At 37.5% G+C, this 22,151-nt stretch overlaps 1 protein-coding gene across 2 annotated transcripts; it reads right to left on the reverse strand.

Annotated features, from left to right (window-relative positions):
* Positions 1-1,070: 1,070 nt before the first annotated feature.
* On the reverse strand, positions 1,071-21,640 carry LOC124307918 (sorting nexin-27). 2 transcript variants are annotated; one of them, XM_046770103.1, is made up of 7 exons: positions 21,311-21,640; positions 4,463-4,600; positions 3,878-4,102; positions 3,180-3,490; positions 2,413-2,651; positions 1,746-2,027; positions 1,071-1,653 (listed from the first exon to the last, which is right to left on the reverse strand). In XM_046770103.1, exons 1-7 carry the CDS (start codon positions 21,631-21,633, stop codon positions 1,585-1,587), a joined length of 1,587 nt encoding a protein of 528 aa, XP_046626059.1. In that variant the 5' UTR covers positions 21,634-21,640; the 3' UTR covers positions 1,071-1,584. The 2 variants fall into 2 exon arrangements, with proteins under 2 accessions (XP_046626059.1, XP_046626060.1); XM_046770104.1 differs by lacking the exon at positions 21,311-21,640 and adding an exon at positions 6,257-6,403.
* Between the last annotated feature and the right edge of the window lie 511 nt (positions 21,641-22,151).

Below are 22,151 nucleotides of genomic sequence, written 5' to 3' on the forward strand. Positions count from 1 at the left end.
AGCAGAATTCGATCTTACTATTACTTATTAATTGTTTTAATTATTTTTTTTGTTTTTCATTTTATAAAAAGGAACAAAACATCTGTTACAGTGTTCAAACATGAATCATCTATAACCAAAAATAGGAGTAAAAAGAAAAAATGAATAATATTATTGTATAAAGATAATCGTATAGCATATTTTTCTCTTATCTAAATCTTATTTACAGTCAGATCAGTAAATTCATAATTCACTTGAAAATAATTAGAATACTTGAAATAGCTTGCTGCAGATGCTGTTAAAACATTTGTATAACTTTTAGTGTAAGTATATGTCAAGTAAATAATCACTAATCAACACGGGGAAAAACAACAAAGATAATTGCAGATGCTTGAATGTTTTAAATTGCAACCGCGACTTTTGGCAATAGCTAGGCAATAGCTATTTAACAGTATCGCTACCCGTGATATCATATCATGTATAGGTGTAGGTTCCTATTATGCGGCGATAATAAATAATAATTTAATGTATACTATTCGTAGACTTTTACTTTCTAAAATTTATTAATTCTTGTTTTTTTCCTTTCATTTATTTGTATATTCTTTTTTAAATAGGCCATTGTGTTAATGCCTATCTACCTAATTCAACGAACATGTTGTAAGGTATTTCGAACCAGTTACAAGGTATATTCAACGTTAGTATGTAGGTGATCAGTTAATAATTGATAATGATCATTATTACGTCGCACACAGATTCACTAACCTGTGTCAACTATCAATAAAGTTTTAAAACATTAACGACAATTTAGAATATATTCATTCGCTACATATTTTCATCTAAAATCTGTTTATTACCATCAATAATATTACTATTATTATTGATTTTATATATATTCATTAGGAAAGAGTATTCATTTGTTTATTATTTAATCATTCATTTATATATTCCCTCATTCATTTGTTTCCTCATATTAATATTGTATCTTCTTTGTAACGGTAACGGTAATGGGTAATGGTGTTCTTCAGCGCCGGTCTAAAGTCTATTATTATTATTATTATTATTATTATTATTATTATTATTATTATTATTATTATTATTATTATTATCATTATTATTATTGTTATTATTAATTATACCCCGTAACGACAATTCTGAACATTAAAATACTTGCGCCGTTCCGAGGAAAGAGGTATGTATCTAGATTTTCACACTACCATAATTCAAGTTATATGTAACGCTTATGAGAAGGAAATGAAACAAAGAAATATAATATGGTGGAACTACGTCCATTGGCTACTTTGTTATACTGGAACAATCATCCCGAGATCGAAAGACAGTGAGGTCGACTACGACGTTCTTTTTGAATATATTCGAACACAGCATCAAATACTTGAAGTTTCTTAACAATTAAGTCTTACCGTTTCTGTTCACCAGAGCCTTAACTTCATAGGCCAAAGTAAATCGAAGTGCTGGCATATTCAATACCTTACCATATCATCTACGTGTCTGTCAAATGTGTTTTTTTTTTATATATCCAAGATCTTCATTATCTAATGTTAGGGTAATATTTCAATGAAAGCCAACCGTTTACACTTGGGCGTTGTGTCATTCTCCGGGATCATCCCACTTGGCTTCTTCCGCTATTCGATCGAAGCAGTCAGAAAGGAACGTATACTGTAAACAGATGCAAAACGAAGCACATGACGATATGCATATATAATTTACTCTTTTTCACTGTACTCTAATTTTTATCAGTCGAAACTCACGTAAGGCGTGAAGACTTTCAACCAACGGGGTGGTCTATTGTCCGGTCTTGTGTACTGAAAACAAAATGCCATGCTTTCCTCGTCAACTTCCCACCGAGCTATAGAATTCCATTGAAACTCTACAACTTGTGATTCGAGGGTACCATCCTCCTTGCACGCGTGCAGTTTGAACGCGGCCGCACCTACAGCAGCCACCACATGTCCCTCTTTTCTCGAATCGCACGCACAATGCGGAAATACGACATCGCCATAGCCATTCAATTCTCGTGCCAATTTCAGGTACTGAAACAATATTATCAATGCCGAGATTTTTTAGAATAGCGTAATTTGTGTATTATTGTTGCGTGAAACGTATAAACAATCAGTGAATTTTGATAAAAAAAACAGTTCCTACCGTTGTTTCTCTCTTAAAATTTAAATCCACATTCGAGATTAAGGTTCATAACGTTAATGTAACAATGCATTTTGTGAAAAATATCGTTACTTCGCTAATTTAGAACTGTCTGAAATTCAGTAAATCATAATGAAGGAGAACGTACAAACATGTAACAAATACAACTCCTTTGGAATATATCTCAAGTTGTAAGGTAATGATTTTCATTGCGTGTTCCGTTACGTTACCCTTACTAACTTCAACCTTCGACTCAGCTTTCAATCAAAACCTTACTTCGTGTTTCCTCGATGCATCTTGTAGAGCTTTCAACTGATACAATCTTTCGCCGGCACTAATATGCCCTCTGTTGACTTCGTCTACAGCCTGCCAAAATATCCAAGTCAGCGACTGTTCACTCAGTGGTCTTGACAGTGTGAATAACCATCTTCTGATCGCCAAACAGGTCGCGCTAGCCGTCGAATAGTTTTGGATGTAGAGAGTGTGCGGATGCTCATGTGGTTGGAGTTTCCGTTCTAAAATTTTGTAATAAATAGTATAAAGTTCCTTCAATCATAACTTGGGCGAAGAGTTCTTATTTTCATTTATGAAAAGTAGATTTTTTGCTTAATTGTACTCTTGAAAAAGTAATAAAATAACTCGGGAGGGGCAAAAACAGACGAGTTTCATCAAAGAAATGATCCAAAACTAGAACAATCAGAAAAAGGCTAGGAAAAAACTAACTGTCTCAGGTCTTATCAACTCAAAGTTTAGTTTGTTCCCTGAATGTATTGTGATAAAAAATACTTGACGAACTCTGAAGGGTACTGACAATATGTCGATTTTTCCGATTTACATGAACTTTAACAACAAAGAAAACTATTAGTTAACTTCACAAGTTTGTCAAGTCGAACGTACGTATAATCGAAATATCAACTGATAGTAAGTTAGTTAAGAAACAAAAAAGTAGTGATCTTCATTACCAAAACGTAACTTTTTATTAACTCTATAAAAGGTATATTTTCAGGTACGAATCAAGTAAACGTGAAATAAATTTTCTTTACCGAAATTGTACTCGACTATTTCGAAGAGGTAGAAGTACTTTGCTGTGTCCGTATCAAGGCCAACCCTGCAGCATACAGCGTCGTAAACGTCCCTTGCGTTAGCTGCTTTTGCCACAGTCACTGTGACCACCTCTCGATCAGGCAAAAGTACCTTGAGATCAACTGCTGGACCCTGGTCACCATCTTCTTCCAGGCGATCAGTCAGGAACTCTTGCACAGCGTCGCTTTCCGCGATAACGCGAACTGCGCACACTTTTTCCAAATACTGTTCTAGCCCACGGCGCCTGCCGTCTAATTGCTGCTCGCTCAACCTGCATTCAAAGTGCTTGATGAAAATTGATTCGATTCTAATTGACTTTGTCCATTCAGATATGAGAAAGATGGAAGACAGTTGAGTTCACAAAGAGATCTGTTGTTTCAGCGTAGCGCATCATCGTGGAATTTTTCATGTCTCATATCTGTGCTGTTTTTTCTATCAATTTAAACACCTTTGAATGCTACAACAATAACAATAACATTAATCCGTCAAAGTTCAAGGTTTAACATTCTTGAACCGTTGAATTTCTGAAACTTTGATACTTTATAGACTTCGTTCAACCGTCGATAAAAATGATGCAAGCTCGCATACATATGTTGAACAAGTATTGACGATCAGACGGAATAATTTTTCCACTGCGTGAAATATGAGAATAACTTACTGAAAGGGCCATTTCCCAGGTAACTTCGGAAAATTGAATCCAATGAATTCCTTTTTGAGGGCCATGTGAAGAGCTGCGAATTCCCGGTACCGCCGTGAACACAGATGCCTGCCTGCCATGTGTACGTTGAAGACGACATATCGTTCGTGCTTGCGTTCTCGGACGTGATAATCCGGCACGCTAATCGGTAGGGATCGCTTTTCGCTGTAGTCGACAGACGCGTAGCTGAAAAATGGTAACGCAGGCGATTATCACGGTGTTTTACAACGAAAGCCTACCTACTGCACAGTCAAAAATTGTTTTACTTTATAAACTTCGTCTACAATTTTGTGCCAGTCTTACGATAAAGGTGCCGAAAATTCTGAAGCATTCATCTTACGTTTACGATTCATTATATGTACACTGGGGTAATTTTTTTGCGGATTGTCAAAGAATAAATTACGGACTTGTCGAGAAAATTCAGAATATAACAAGGAAAATAAAGTATAGATCGATATACAATGTACATGGTAAATTTGATTAATTGGAGAAGGAAATTATAGGACGGGATGTAGTAATTCAGGGTGAGAAAATTCGAGGACTCACCTCAGGTCCTCGATCGGCTCCAACCTCTCAGCTTCCTGGGGCGTGACGGAGATAACTGTCAGGGTGAGTACATCACCTCCGGATTTTATCAGATCCACGACCTGCTTGTGCGTCGCTCCTTCGACGTTCACGTTATTTCTGTAACAAAGTAAACATGCCTCATTTAATTACGGCTGTCGTCTGTATCATACATATATACGAACAAGAATGGAATCTCGTGTAATGTGCTTACGTATTAAGGTGGTCGGAAAACTGGGACTTGAAAATATTTTCAATTTTTTTTCTAAACGAACATTTGCAACACTTCGATGTTACATACTTTTCATAAAAATGAAATGATCGGAAATGGACGAATCAAAAGCTAGTGGTATAAATGTTCATTGTCGGTTATATGAAATCGGACAGACTTTATACGTACATAGATTATTTTCCGGCAAATCGGTTTCATAAGTAAGTAAAAATAATATCATACAAGTAGTAAGTAAATCAATGGCAAATTGCAGACTCGGATGAAAGAGTATAAATTTTCAAACATGCGTGACAGAAATATTTATGCGACACATCAATAGAGAATTGAGCATCGCCTGATCCGAATTAAAGAGCTCGAAAATTCTGATCAATACGCAGGTCATACGTGAGTAAACGGTTATAAGAATTTTAATAAGGAGCGTACAGGATAAACGGCGAGAATGCAGATGGTCAATGTCGTTGTAAGCGATATGCGTCTACATGTGTTGTGTTCAACTGCACCGACTCGACTGTAGATAAAATGGGTGGTTGACGTCGACAGTTGTTAGTGCACATGTGTACCTTATTTCTAAACTTCGCACGATATCGCTGTAAGGTGAGGTATAGGTATACGCAATATCATTTTTAACAATAATTTATATACACTGGCTGAATGCGATGATGAGATATGATAAAAGACTCTTGCGTCACGTTAGAATAAATGATTAGGTACGTGCAGAGCGACTCATGATTTTAAATTTTACATTATATATTAGAATCATCGTGAGTTTCCAAATTGTAATGTCCTTGCTCGATAATATCTCAAAATGAAACTCATACGTAATCCGATAAAACGTCACGATTATACAGTATGGTCTGGTGATATTGACCAATTTTCAAATAAAAAGCTGTGTCAGTAGGATATATACATATAATTATACTATGCATACAAAAATAAAACCGGATTCCCTGCGCGGCGATTAAAGTTATCTGAAGAACAGAAAAATACTCCTCGTTAGCAGATAAAGTAATAAAAGAAAAATTAAAATGTTAAAAAATAAATTTGATTAAAGGAAAAACACTGTAGACTGTTAATATTTTTATATTCCGCCTCTCGTGGTATTTTTATACAAAACAAATTTCTCGTTTTTTTTTATTATGTATATAAACTGGCGGCATAACGTTCCTACAGCGTGTTTAAACATGCGCGAATAAATTTTGACAAACTATTAGACAAAGTTTATCGCGAACAAAATATTCCAAAATCCAGATGTGAACCGATCGGAAACGTATAACTGAACTTAATACCCAAAGTAGCGTTTCAGTTGTTGCGTGTATAAATCATCGTCAGTGATATAATATTGTACAAACGTTTGAATTGAAATTCGAGTTCAAAAAATACCAAGAAAAAAAGGAAAAAAATAAATAAATAAATAAATAAATAATACAAGACCCACGTTATAGGAATGAATATAAACTCTGCCCTGCTACAAGAAAGCGAGTGGGAAAATTTCCGATCGATAGACGCGTCACTAACATGCACGTTACATGCTACGATATACTTACTCGTTCCCGGATATAACGTCAAGTTGGAAATTTCCATTGACGTGAGTATCCAATTGCCTCAATCGCCGTTTGCTTTTCGCCCAGTCGTACTGAACCGCAGTCACGTGACAAGACAGCATGTCTTACTTTTAATAGATTTGATCTTTTCCCTACCTCTAATCACCACGCGGAATGTCGATCGACGAAATATGCTGTTGTATCGATATTGATGTTCGCATAGATATAACAATCAATTGGAACGGATCACTCTGGCACAGAGTCTCACGACGTACTCTTCGAATACGCGTAACGTCGACCGACCGCAGAGACTCCGAATTAATAGGCGATAACCACGACGACGGGTGGGATTAGCACAACACACAATTCCATCCACAAGTAGAATAACTCCATACAAAGATGTTCGAGCGCTTCGTATAACGAGAAATACGAGTTTATCGAGTGGTCGTCATCTCTTCGAGCCCCTCTCGATTTCGTATAATCTACACTGAGAAGTTTGTGCGTGTAATGTCACATATACGTTGGAGGTGTCTGAAGAAAGATAAACTACTGCGCTTGCGATATCTAGTTCGAGAAAAAATACACCCACGACTCGTGCAGTACGTGTTTGCGTTGTGTGTACTTGATGAACTTTGCAAAAGGCTAACGAAAAAGAAGAAGAAAAAACAAAATACCTTATAAGAAACGAAAAAAAATTAACGCTACAGCAGATATAATATTATCTCTGTATTATAAAGTGCAAATATTGCGTCATGCAACACGAATTCTATCAAGTTGGCTGATGAAAAAATGTCGACTGAGATTATAAAAAATTGCATAAAAAATAAACATCTTTATATACATGTATATATATATATATATATCTGTTCAAAAATGGAATCGTAAAGTCACTTTCGAGTATATATTACGAATAACGATAAATTTTCTCAATATACAATACATTGCAGTGTCGTAATAAAAAAAAAAAAAAAAATCACAAAATAAGTGACATTTACCAACTCTACGTGATTGCAAAATTAGCATAAATCTTCAAGCATCCGAACGAGGTCTGCATCGGTGAAAAGTAGGACCGCGGGTACGATATAAAAACACATACATATCACGCAATTGAATGTTCGTCCTCGACGCTAGATAATTAATTCACAAAAAGATCCTTCTACACCGTGACAAAGGACCTAGATAATTGCGAATGGAATAAGACGTGTAGAAAAAAAAAAGAAAAGAAACAAAATGAACCAAACTTCTCAGTGAAGAGTATCAAGATATATTTTTCCCTGCACGATCGTGGGAGTAAAAACTTTTTCTAATGTAGTATAACATAATTCACAGTATAGTTTTCCATGCACACTTTCAATATTGCAAGTTTGCGTTGCAGTGTATCGCAAAAGTTTCCACGTAGAGATAACACTTTTTGTCGGAAAAATACGAATTACAATATAAAGAATAGCGAAACGTCGAAAAGTCTGCGGGGGAAAAGTATAACTTTTTGAATATACAAAAGTTTGAAAAGTGAGACGACGGGAATCTGGCCACAAGCAGAATTAGTTTCCTACAGCAAAACGGACACTCTCTTCGGTCGTTCGTTGTATACGCGGTGAGGTTGTGTTTCCTCAAACATCGCAGATTGAAATGAAAGGGTATGACGCCGGTTTCGAAGGTCTCGACGATCGACCGCGTTGAATTCCAAGAGTGAAAGTTTATACTCTCCGATTGGTCGATGAGGGGAGGCGGTTCGAAGTAAGTGTATATAAATAAAAAAATAAATAAATAAAGGAAAAAGAAAAAAGGCGTCGACGATCTACGCGTGTCGTAGAGGCTGAGCCTTCAGCTTATACACGACAAGCTGGAAATGCCAATGCAGAACAACGGTTGAAAAGACAAAGCGGATTTTTCGGTGATTAAATAAGATAATCGATAGCCAAGATAATAATTTTTCACTCAAGCCATTAAAGGACAAAATAATAAAAAATTTTTTTTAAAAACGGCAGGTCAAGGACAGTATTAAGTTGGCATTTTCCACTTTGAAAACACGATAGTGACAGTGGAAGAACAAAGGGGAAGAAAAAAAGAAAAAAAAAACAGGATTTCAACGTTAATTAATCGTTGCCAGAAGAGTTCATTTACCATTTTCAAAAATCATCCCAATTTCGGACATTCCATCCCTTGGTGGTCAAATCTAGACTGTTATGATGAAAATGTTTCAAGTTACCTGCGCAAAGGGTGGAATATCCGATACGGGGATGATTTTGGATGATGAAGACCAAACTTTTTCGCTGCAGCGATTAAATTAGCGAATTATTTCTACAGCCACGAAACGTCGAAAAAATCTGTCATGTATTTTAGTACTTGCAATTGGCGTTGCTTGGAGCTTAACGAATCTCTGCAGCGTATGATCGCAATTGTCGAGGGACTCTGAGACGCCCGAATCGCCGCCGCAAGCCATAATTTTTTCTCATCATCAAAGGACGCTTTGTCCGCAGGAAAAGATCTGTCGCTTCCGGGTGACGGAGGAAGCCTTTCCTTATTTGTAAGTATATAGGGCGATAAAAATGAGATTGTGATAAGAAAAATGAGGCCAACAAGTAAGATTTGTGTGTAACAAAAGACAAGGGAAAGTCATTTCATACACGTTCGTGATTTCTCTACTTGTACAGGAATTAGTTCTACGGGAGGGAAATTGACTTTACCAAAAGAAAGAAAAAAATATGTGTGTGGTGTATTCCAAGGTTTATTGCTTCGAATGTGCTTTTCGCGAAATCCACTCGTTATCTATTTTTCGACGGATGAATGAAGTGGAGTATAATAGAAAAAAAAGACTTGGATTATTAACAAAGAATTGTAAAAAAAAAAAGAATACGTGAAAACAAAAGGAACTAATTTATATAAATCAGCTGACAAACGTTTGAAAATAAATGTGACGACGTCAGATTTTTAGATACACACTTACAGGTAAGTATATATCACACACTTTCGTTTCGGTTACGTAGAATTACCTGTGACAGAATAATCTTACTCATATCTCAAATTCTTGTCAGACGTAGGTATACACTGATCGTCATGAAGCTAACTCAGGGCTTATCTCGACATCATTCATCGTCACATGAATCAACGCAATCCAAAAACACGTATTGGATAGTGTGATCGCTAGATTTCCGATAGTATTGATTTATAGTTCCATCTTACGAAATAATCAATTTATATACGCAACATTGACCCAAAGACCTCCATTCGTGTTTTTGTTTTTCTTATCTTTATAGCACAGTTTTCGAGACATCAATCAATTGCAACAGCCTCGAGTGACGACTCACACGTAAAAATAAATAATTTCATTCCGACTTAGTAGCTGTAGTTATAAATTTTCAGGTGAAACTAACCTCGTCGTTCTTTGTTTTTTATTAGAAATCACCTTGAATTTTAATTCCAGATGCAAATTCAATCTCATTCGTATTAAATACCAACAGTCAAACAGTTAAATACCAAATAAGAATAAAGTAAGTATAAGCATTGAAATTTTTCTAAAATTATATATTGAATCTACAAAACTACCTTTCGGATTATAAAAAACCTTTTGGGAATTGAATCGCATGTACTGTTAAAATTCATTTATTTTATCAAGTACTCTGATCCTTGCAGTTTAAAAATTTTTTTGACGTTTCCCGGACGCGTGCAGTTTTATTTTTATTATTATTTTTTTTTCTTTTTGGCAAACGTAGTTCAAAAACCCTCCATCTTTTACCGCAGTAATTGTTCAGTTTTCGGGACCGACTTGCACACTTCGCTCGGCCGACTCTTCGCTGTACAAACTCAGGTGAAACCTTTCGAGTGATTGTAAGCCGGTAAAAGCACGCTGGCAGCGTAGCGGTGCTAACGATAAGAACCAACCCCGGCTCTTTTGTTTTCATTCTTTTCTGCACGGCCATCCGGGGGGGTCTCATTAGTATCAAGTTTCAGGTTTCGCTTCGTCTGTCGCAAGATTCGTTGTCTAACTGTATAGTATTCGATGCAGTATTTTGCACCATAATCTTGCGTCTAAATGATATTCAACATCAACAACTATCCTCGCAACAAGTTCTCTGCAAAATTACATTCACCCATCTCCTTTTATACATATGTTTTACATGTGTATTATGTATTGTACATAGAACAAGGTGATTTACAGCCATTCGACAAAATGCCATTACAAAATAATTACGCGGTGAAAAGAGGGAGATCCGTGTTAACGATCAGCGAACGTCGGGGGATGAAAAGTTGCCGAGTTTGCTGCGTTCAAGACGACGCCTTTGGTATTTGATAGACGAAGGAGGACCAGAGATGCCGGAGGACGGCTGGTCATTGTGTGTATAATACACGCGTGCGTGTTACACAAGGAGAGAATATTGAGAAAATGACGCAAGAGTTCTCTGATCTCTCTGCTCTGTCAGTAATCGAATATACCGAGGAGGTCCGGTTATTTTATATTTTTCTTTTTTATTTCTACAAATAACGACTAACCGGTTTCTCGTTGTAATCGTACAGTAACATGCGATTATTACAGAATTCGATGTTAAGTCAGATTTCTACTTTTTGGCATTATATGCCAATTTTATTACACAATATAGTTAGACAGCGGAGTTTCATTTATCAGCGCCACACGGCGGTAAATTATTGAACGATCAAAAATATCTATATATCTATATATTATATAGGATAGCGTTCTACAAACTCTGTTATATCTATGCTTACATGCTATTCTACATATCTTACCAGCCGCAGCGTCATAATTTGAACCAAGGAACCAAGGGATATATTGTTGTGACGTAAACCGCATTTGTGAGGTACTTTTTTTTTTATGCACGATTCGAACGTTGTTCCATCTTCGGAATTCGCACTTGAAATTGCAGATTATCCACATACTAGAATCCATGCATATAATTCGATATACATATAATGCCGCATCACTAAACACATTATCGAGCAGCGGTTAAATTTAACCGGTGTGTAAACCAAAAGTGAAGATCAACGATTTTCAGTTGCGAGAAATATTGTCAAAAAAAGCCGTTCAAACTTTCCTATGATCGTGTAATTCGTATTCTATTTCAAAGAATTTTACACAATCTTCGATATTCGATGATAATGGTAAATTTTATTTTTTTACCGGAAATCATAGACACCACAAGGTCGAAACGTCCGGTTGGTGGTTTTATAGTTTCTTACATGATAACTCTGTGTTTACATTAGATTCAACTTGTAGTACAATTCAATTGCCTCTTGAGAAACTCAATAGGAAAAAGTTACGTATGCAGAGACGGAGTTCTTTGAATAAATTTTATATGCAGCTCGTGTATATGATTCATAATTGTAGACAATTGAATTATATTTGATAAGAATGAGAGATTGACAGTTTAACATTTCGATACTACATAGAGAATAATTCTTAAATAATAACGCGAGATTTTAGTACGTTGATTTATACGCCTTTCACTTACTTATACGATTACTTAGGTAATCGCGCACACGGTGCTTTCTCAGTTTCTGCACAATACGAGAGATTATATATGCTGCACCTTTTATAGAAAGACACCGATACAACATCGTGCCAAAGGCGTAAATAACAGGTACAGATACGTGTGTATACACGCGAACAATTTCTAAATAAAGTATAATTGGCACAGTTATAGAAGCTCCGTCTTTCTTATTCATGACGTAACTGTAATTGTCCAAGTTTAAAGGCTCGCGGTATAATGCTCTGTATAATAAACGTGGCTTGTGTAGCCGGCGTTCCGATCAATGGCGCGATTATTTCCATTCAAAAAATCGTATAGTAATAGACGTATTCGCATCTATACTTACACCCGTATTATACGTATAGTACGTTGGCTGCATGGTTATTTCGATGAAATTCGACCGACTGAAAAACCGAAGTTCGTGACCATCCCCGAGGCTCTAATTATCTCTATGGCTTTGGACTATAGTCGCGGTTCGTTCTGCGGCAGCTGTGCAGGGTTAAATTACCCCAGAAAGTCGGAAAGCGTGCGGTAATCGATGAACACCCACGCGTCATTTCGTCATTATATAGGATACACCCACGTAGATGTCAGGCACTCGGAAAAAATTTCATCGAATCAAACAAATTCTTTATTTATATTTACTAAGCATGTATATGCGGTCAATGAAATATTTATAATCGCATTGGAGCTGTTGTTTACTACGGTCGAGAAAAAAAACATTCGACCGTAAAGGTTTGGTTAAGTATGTATTGAATTTTTTTTTACGAGCAAATTATTATAAATATAAAATTCAATCGATCAAATCAAATAATCTATCATTATTTTTTTCATCTCAATCTTATTTTTGTAATATGAAACCCATCGTAACAATTAATTTCTTGAAATCTCGAGGATTTCAGCGATATCTATAAAATCGATCGAAGCCACTACATCGGTACGTACCTACGCAGAACCGCGTCACGTACTCATTCACGTGCGTACTACGGCTTATACATACGTACGAAACTAGAATATACCATAGAAGGTTAATCGAGAAACGTCAGGCGAGGATATCGGGTTATACATATATGCCTTGCAGGTACTGCACGTTACATACGCGAGTCACGGTCACAGGGAAAGTTCTTTCCCCTGTGTTATCAAACGGAAATTGAAACTACGCAAACACACGTCGATTGCTCAAGGGAAGGCTTCAGATTTAGTCAGCCTAAAATTAAAGGGGACGAAGCTCGTCAATTCCCTCTACACGAACGTGGAATCTAAAATTGCTGTTAAACACGCTCGAAATACGGTAAATTATACGTACACCATCGTCATCGTTATCTACAATGGACTGACAGATCCTCGTCTGGAACAAAGCGCGGAAATAAAATTTTCCGCTCAGAGTTTAAGAAAGATTTTTTTTTTCGTTCACGTCTACGTCAGAAGTGCGACATATCTGCGGTCGATGCATCATCCGCGAGGTGGAAATGACGCAAACTTCAATTGGCACATCATCTGCAAACTGCAGTTCGGTTTGCATTAAAAATAGTATAATGAATGCGCAGTTGATTATCGCCAATACAATGATAATTATACATCGACAAGTGAATGATGATCAATTCGATTCGATTCAAATAATTTATATTAATATTCTTTTTACTTTAGGTATGCATCACACATTACGCATATATGTATAGTACATACACGTTATTCACTAATCAATTGGTTGTTGGAAGTGAAAAAATGTTAACTGACGTTAATGTGTGGAAAAAAAAATGTTCGCACGTTAAACAGCGTTGCGGAAGCCGGAAAAGATTGCGGTGACGTTGAACGTTGCAAAATTCAATTCAGGGATAATTACAAATAAAGGAGCGGTAGCGAATCGATAATTAACCAGTCGATATTTATTATTCGGGTTATTTTCATCGAGATCAATATAACCATCTCCACGGTATAGATATAATTATGCGCCTATGGATACGCCTACGGTTAGAAATATATCTCGCGTACCGCATTTAAGTGACATGCATGTTGGCGATGAAACTGAGTTTTTGCAGTGTTACGAAACAACACGGTGTGTGTAATAACGGTCGGACGTCTGATTGCAAACTCGGTATTATACGTATGCGTGTATATGCGTATGTACTTCCGGTATGAGTGAAATAGAGCTAGTCTTACTGACAATGAGTTTCGGGTGTTAGAAATATTTGGAGTGCAAGGTGAAAAGCGCGTGACGTGCCTCGAACAAACTTTGGACCTTTGTAATTTTTTCACCAATATACGCCGCAAAATGTATTATTATATTTCTGGATGTGTATATGAGGCATTCCACACCAAACCGCCCTAAGTGACCCTCGCTATCGGCAATTTTTTATTACTTTTAAGCATGGCGTACAGTGTGTGAAAATCAAATCCGTGATCAAAAAAATCTAAAACTCAATGAAAATAAACAAAATCGCCGATGGTGAGGATCAGACGTAGATCGGTTTGGGGTGGAATGCCTCACATGTAACGCAAAAAAGCTTTTCCGTACATGTTATGACATACTAAATCTGAAACCTTTCAAGACGGCAATGGGAGCGCAAATTACAAGGTAATAATATACACGTGCAGAGTTTGCGTTTGAAAGAAAGTGTTTCGTGCAGGCGTATAATATTGTAACTACACGTTGTATGTATATGCGAATAAAATACAGCCACGCAGCGGACTTTGCGACTTTATAACACGTCATATATGCGATGTAACCCAATCAATCTACACTGCCGCCTCGTCACCTCTTCACCAGAAATAAATATGCAAATTTAGACGCTGACGAAGCGTGGCGGTGAGCGATTATGAGAAATCGTGTGACAAACGCAATATTTATCTGCGATTTTTATCACTAATTACAACATCCGAACAATTCGGACTCGTTAAAATTTCTGATTCAGAATATCCGTCCAAAATATTCGCGGATGAATTTATCCTCGGCAGCAGAGCCCAAAAAATTTCTCTTACAGTGTCAATTGTTAAACAAATCTGAACAGGTGAATCAGTGGCGTTATTTAATTTGGCGCTTATCTCGTTACTCGTAATAAAGATTAAACGATGTATCATTCGGTCAACACGCTCAACCTTATTCCAACCGTGCAGTTCGCACTATCATACGATTTATATTTTTAGTACAAACACCGGTTACCGCAATTGCGCGATCAAATTAAAACAGAATTTCACACGTGAATCTTTTTTAATGCGAGGTTGCGATTCTTTTTTTTTTGAAATTCCCCTCTCCGTTTTCCCATGATTATGCAGATCTTCTTCTAATTCATAATATACAATTATACGAAGGATTAAGTTGATACAAAAATTTTTCACCCTTCGATGCATGAAGACGCCACGATTATGTAAAACCTTGTATATTTTCACCCCAGTTTCTTAATTAAAAAAATAACATCGATACGTCGTTACGTGCGAATACCTTATCAGATTTTCAGTCGTAAATTCATCAAACCTACGTTAATAAGAGTTTGAAAAATTCTATATTTCTGTATGCATTTTTAAAATAAAGGAACGGTAAAATGGAAGAATAAAAACAACACGTGTCGTCGGAATTACAGGGTGAGCCTTGAACGCGTTCGTTCTTCGCCCTTAACTCAGGCTGAAGTTTGCAACTTTATTTTAATTACGTATCTATGGAAAAATCCGTTATTCAGCAACTTTAGGATAACTTGAAATTAAGTAAACTGTTAATACAGCATATCAACAAACTCAGATTTAGTACATTCAACATTTTCAAGTATTCTAAAGATGCAAAATAGTAATTTTTATTTCAACGTTTCGATACGTTGACGTTACCAACTTCAGCCTCGTTCCCTTAAAACCAGCACAGCTATGGCCTTGTTCTCCGCACCCGTTCAATGAAATCGTTTATCAAAGGTTTTATCGACACGCGGGGAGTCGTTGTCAAAAGTACATACGCACACACATCCACGTACGTTATATACATGCACACCGAATTACATGTATATAAACGCCGCGTAATTACTGCTGCAGCCCCTGTCAAACACGCGTATACATCAATTCATCCTTCAGACGGGCTTATGAATTATTTTTATTTTTATTTTATAGTAACAATAATGACGATAGCTTGTGAGAAATTTTGAAGAATTTCATCAAGCATATACTTCAACGCCTTATTATTGTTTGCTCCTTCTCCGTTCGTGTACATCGTTTTTAGTTTTTTAATTTTTTTTAAATCTATCTGTTCAATATGTTTTTTTTTTTTTTTTACCTTCTTCAATACAAAACATTCAAGAAAAAAGTCTACATTCTTTGACCTCGCTGTCGCGCATACACCCTCAATTTATCTCAAGAGCCGATGGAATGCGGAACTGCAATGTCACGATAAAGTACAAGACACGTTCGGTACGTTTCTTTTCACCACGTCATCGCCTCGTGTCGTTGTTAAACGTATACATGTAGAATACAATTACGGAGAAACATTTCAAAATCGAAATTCCCCAACGTAGATACCTAAAGAAATTGTAATCTCATTGCGATCGAACGATATCTCGCATTGCTGTATGCGGTAAATTATAATATGTGATATACAGTTAATTGAATTGCTTGTGTTGACGAATTCGTAGAAATCAGCTGTATTTTATCAGAATGAAATGAGGAAGACTGTGCACAATTGATTCGAATCGAATTATTTTGTTTGTCTTAGGATAGTTTATCTTAAGTGTTTCGAGTGAATTAATGCTTTTCCTGGAGTACTACTTTTAGATTAGATAGCAGTCACGTTCAGTTGCATATTATAAAAAACAAAATGCCAGAAGAAAGACAGCTAAGAAAATAAAAACGCTTCGTTATCACGTCTTACAATATCTAGACGCAGCTATATTATTATACGATATATACCGCGCTGCAAGGGAACATGATTATCTGATAATTGAAGCAAAACAATTGTAAGTATCCGTTGATAACGGTGGTAAGTGACACAAAAATGGAAAATGCAAAAAGACGTGATTATATTTGGACATGTATTGACGGCACGAGTCGTTGAAAATTTTTATAAATACCTTTGAGTGCTGAATTTCAATTTCACTCTAGAGAAACTTGACTACGTGAAATTGCAGCAATAAGCTTTACACAAGACGATTAAAGTTTGGAATAAATCCAACGGACGAAAATGTGCGTGCATGATAAAAAATTAAACGAATAGAAAGTACTTCGATGAAAATTGAAGAATGTTTTGTTTTCAATTTCACCAAGACGCCGTTTTTTTCTTGAGGGAAATAAGGATATTGGATGAGTTTAAAATGTCTGGAACTAAGTTACCGAAAAACCGTATTTCCAAGGTGACGTCGCACCTCTTTGAAGTGAAAACATGAACCGCGACCAGCGAATTCCGCATCGCGAAGTTTCGCAGCGTCCGCACGTGTGCGTTATAATACTTATATTCCCATAAAAATTGTGTCACATGCAATTCTGGTCGACCAAGGTTTAATGTAAGTACGCCGCATCGCGAGGATCGACCCCGTACCTACCTTCTGCATACGTACATTATATGATCCGTGCCCTGACTGCAGCACTTATGATTGACAACGTGATTGCGGCATGACCTGAATATCAATTTGCAGATTAAAGGTTCGTGGTCCGGTTACAGCTATTACCGCGTTCCATATGCAATTCAACCATTTGTACTTTTCATCTTTCCAATAACAGGAAAATGTAATACGGTAACATTACGTGGGTATCCTATTTAGCTGCGATTTGCGACATTGTTGAAAAATGACTAAACAACTATGAGTTCAAAGTTACACAGAAAGCTTGACGTAAAATCAAACCAACTGAAATAAAATCGACATATTGCGATTTTGGAAAAAGGTTGCGGTGAAACAGTTTCCAGTTGGTAAAAAAAATTATTGGTTTCTTTCGCTTTATTCACGGTTTCGATACCGAATTTCAGACAAGCCTCAAGTTGGTAACGAAACATCCATGGAGTAAATATTGGCATTTTAAAATATGAACATATTTCCTTTGTTATAATTTACTAGCTGAATTTCAGACAATCCTAAGGACGAAAACTAACGATTTTGCTAAACATTTCTCGTTAAAGTAAAGTCACTAACTTCAACCTCGTAATTTCAAGCAATCTTAAAGAGTCGCGAAAACCGTCATGATTATTCTCTAAAAACGAATCGTTGACCAACAATCAACGTTGCAAACTTAGACCCAGTGCAGCACAATTGGAGTGAGAAGGTTGGCGAAACGGATTTAAATTCCCGATTAAAACGGTCCCAAGATGCCCCTGGCTATCTATCTTTGTCTGGTGCGCTGTCGCATCGTCCAAAGGCCGAATGCCATGTGTATCTGCCTGTGCGGATACTCGCACATGACCACCACGTTTTCCCTCCTCCTCGGTATATACGTACATATTATTGGAGGAAGAATCGTTGTACGCGCTCGGTTCGTTCATTGTCTACGACTATTACAGTGTACGTTAGATCGGATTGTTTGGCTCCTCGAGACTCGCGGTTAAACGATCGTTCGCAAGGTCATGGACCTCTGCACCAAGAAGCAACATCCACGAGGATCGACGGTCACTCGGGGTCCGTCGACCGGTTTCTCGACGATGTGTAATTCCCGCTGCATTGCGCTCTTCCATTCCTTCCTTCCTTCCTTCCTTCTCGCGAAGCATAGCCGGTACTTATCGTTGGGAGTAATTCGACAAACGCGTTCTCCAAAGTGTAGAAACGAATTTACAGCGCCGTCGGCGCGGGGAAAAAGGTTGAAAAGAGGTGAATGAATTACTCCAGGAGTAACAACGATGATTAGATACGAGGTACACGCAGCAAAGATCGAATGATCTATACTTTATACACGTACAGAGTATACCCAACAGATTTCTTTACACACACGCGCGACTTCTATCGGCGATGAAAGAGAAGAGAGTGTATAACTGTATATGCAAAGGAATGAGGCTGACCGCTGATTGCTCCCAGTGAATCTCTGCAACGGTCGATTATATTACAAATGAACACGGGCAGCAGCACAGATCTACCTAAATGTAAATGTATGTTCATTTACATACCTAAACGTATAAATATATACATATATGTAATAATTGATTTCGTTTAAACTTATTTTTCACATACGAATTTATCTGTTTATACCGCGTGTATGGACCTACGTACGTATGTAGATATGTACCTACAACGGCCGACGATGATGCAGGAGGAGGCAGAAAAGCGACGTATATGCGAAAACAGATTACGCAAATCTGCCGCCTATTATTTCCGTGGGGGCGGATTCGGATCGCGATGATCGACATTCTTTGGACTATTATTAGATAATTACCGCAATAACATCGAGTTACATATAATTTAGTACCGTATGCTGTATGCATTCGTGATTATTAATATCGCAGGTATCGAATAAGTTCGATAGGAACACAGGTCAGCAAAAAAAAAAAAAATTTTTTTATTGAGATTATATTCAAATAAATAAATTTTTATTCTATGCCTCAGATATAACCGAAATCTTTATTTATTACTTATAAAGTTTGCTTTTGTCTTTTTTATGTTGGTAAATAAGTCGTGGAAGTTTTTGGTCGATAGCTATGACCTAAAAATTTTTGTTGACTCGTGATTAATTATTATTTTTGAAGTGATTTCAGTGCGAAACTGAAATTTTGTTTATTTGTTATTTACAATCGATGTTTGAGAAAATATATAATGTTTCTTAAAATCGGAATTATCGTTCTGGTTTCTACAAAGGCAAACTTTATCTGATAAAATGACTTTTTCTTTTATTAGTTACGTGGAAGAAATGAAAACTTGACATCTAGAAAGAACCGAGACCCAAAATTCGTGTTTACCGGTGTAATCAATCAATCGATATGGGAAAGTGTGTGTATGCAATGCGTGTGACCGCAGCCATGGTTTGTACAATACATGTACAGCTCGTAAAAACCATCTGTAGAGATAAATCGATACGTACTTTTATACATTATAGTATACAGATATATATTGTATTATGTTATGAATACCATACTATAATACTATACATATTTATATACATATACACATAAAAACATCTGTCAACAATTAACCCAGGTGACGTAAGCGAGCGGTGAACGTCTCTGAGTTCCCGGAAAATTATTCCTACGAGAATAAAAGTAGAGGAGAGAGTAAATTGTCGTCATCGTAGATCAACGGAGAAAAAAGGGGACGAAGAATATTGTTTGTTTGTCAGATACGTACGCGTTTTTATTATTATAACGGAACGCTAATGAATGCAAGTGATGACCCCGTACAAACTGTGCGACGTACCTACTCTGGGATACGACGTGAATGAATTGCGGCGAGTAAAGCTGAACGACGTGAAATAATTGTCGTTAGGTAACGTGTATTATACACACCTATACGTTACTCTCGCTCTTCGTGTCTGTCACGCATTGCTTGCTGCTGCACACGATAGTAGATACATTTACGTTTATTTACGAATCTGCATGCCGACCTAGGCATTGAGTGTATGAAAATAAATCCGTAATTTGATTTGAGAGGAGAACACTGTACTCTGGATGCTGTGGTTAACTGCATATATTAGGTCGGAGGTCCAATGGGATGATGATTTCACAGGTGAATAATAGCTTATAGGAATTGTGTGAACCCGAGAGGGAGATGGAGAGAACGGTAAATATTACTCGTTTCATTGAACCTGGTGCTGGTGCTGTCTGTCTATGTCTGTCTGCCCGCAGGAGGAGGAAATGTGGAAATACCTATAAGGTTGTTTAGCAACTGACGTAAGACAGTGGGTGCGAAGTTTAATTACAAAGTCGTTACACATTCCGTATATTTTAATAGAAATCATTCGAGAAAGTCTACCTGTGCAACACGCACGTACGAATTATAACGCGGTGCGGTACAGCCTCGGTTTACTTTACTCGGTGAGCTATACATCATCTTACGCCGGTTGTACGATCAGATCCGTTTAGCAAGTTGAAATAATATAAGAAGAAAGGAATGAGACAGGTAGAAAAATGGCTTCAGGTGAACCGAGAAACGGTGAAAGATAATATTATAAGAATTCAACGAGACGAGGAAACGAAGCTTTCGTTCATCTCATCGGTTAAAAGTTTCGAGATCCCTTATTTTAACGAAACTCATCGAGTCGAACGGATATCGTTGCACGCTGTGCTTATATACATATGTTATCTTCGCTCTCCTCGCAGCCGAGGGGGACAGTCTTCTTTTATAACTAATGCCCACCTATACCAAGGCCGTAAAATCAGTGTATCTATATGTATACGGTGCAACGATTAACAAGGATTGAAAGAATGCGTGGTTACAATAACATCGCGGACAAAGACGAATGAATTTCATTAAAACTATGCCGCGCTTCGCCTTCAAGAGCGAATGAATAATTTTCGAGCAGAGGTTTACAATCGTTACAAAAGGCTCCCTTAGCCTTGAAAGGTCGAACTTAGCTGTGGAATCAAATCGGCGTCCCGTTCTAAATGAAAACAACAGACGGTGCTCGTCGGCTTTCGATGCGAGCCGAGTAACAACGATAAGCGGTCAAAGGGTCTCAGTTTTAATTTACTCACACTTCGAGGATCCTGTCACCCTTGCGTACTCCGGCCTTCTCGGCGGCTCCTTGGGGTAGCACGGCGCTGACATGTTGCAGCGGTGCGTAAAGCTCCCCGTTGATGCTCCTCAGCTGTCCACCTTCGCTGACTTGACCGCGCACGTTGAAACCGAACCCGGTTTCCGTTTTGTATATCGTAACACACCGCGGCCCCTGCGCGGAGGGATTCACCGAGGGACTCGGGTGCTGCGGCACCCGCCCGTTGTTCATGACCGTCACTGTTGTGTTCATTCCGTCATCCCTCGTAGATGGACGCTGCACCTCCGACTCGCAGTCCGCCATCTTACAATCTGCCCACCCATTGATATTTCCCCTTGGCTAAGCCTGGATCGCGCATGCGCGATTCGACGCCGAAGCGACGCTAGCGCTAATTGACGGCGAAACGGTGAACCCGACCAACCGCGCGCCGTTCGATCGCTTGATTCGAATTAAACGCATTCTCGACGTTCTCATACACGCCTACGTATCATTACAGTACAATTTTACGACACCCCTATTTTCTTATTCTAATCGTTGTAGGAAGGGTCATTGGTAGTCTAAATCCAGAGTTTCGAGTACGTTCCGCGGTACCTTCGATAGCCATATCGAATTTATTGGGGAGTTTGTTTTCGTCGAATAACTCGTCCGTTTTCAACGTTTGATTAAAAATTGTCGTAACTAAACTTGTAGGATATTTAATTAACTTCAACTTTGGTCGCTGGGATTATTATTTTTTTTTCTACGATCGATATTTTTCGACCTGAACAATAAATTTGAGATGGGAGCCGAAGCTACTTCCGAATCTGATTGAAATTCTGCTA

The sequence above is a fragment of the Neodiprion virginianus genome, chromosome 6 (assembly GCF_021901495.1).
Source record: "Neodiprion virginianus isolate iyNeoVirg1 chromosome 6, iyNeoVirg1.1, whole genome shotgun sequence".
In the NCBI taxonomy this organism is placed as follows: Eukaryota; Metazoa; Arthropoda; class Insecta; order Hymenoptera; family Diprionidae; genus Neodiprion; species Neodiprion virginianus.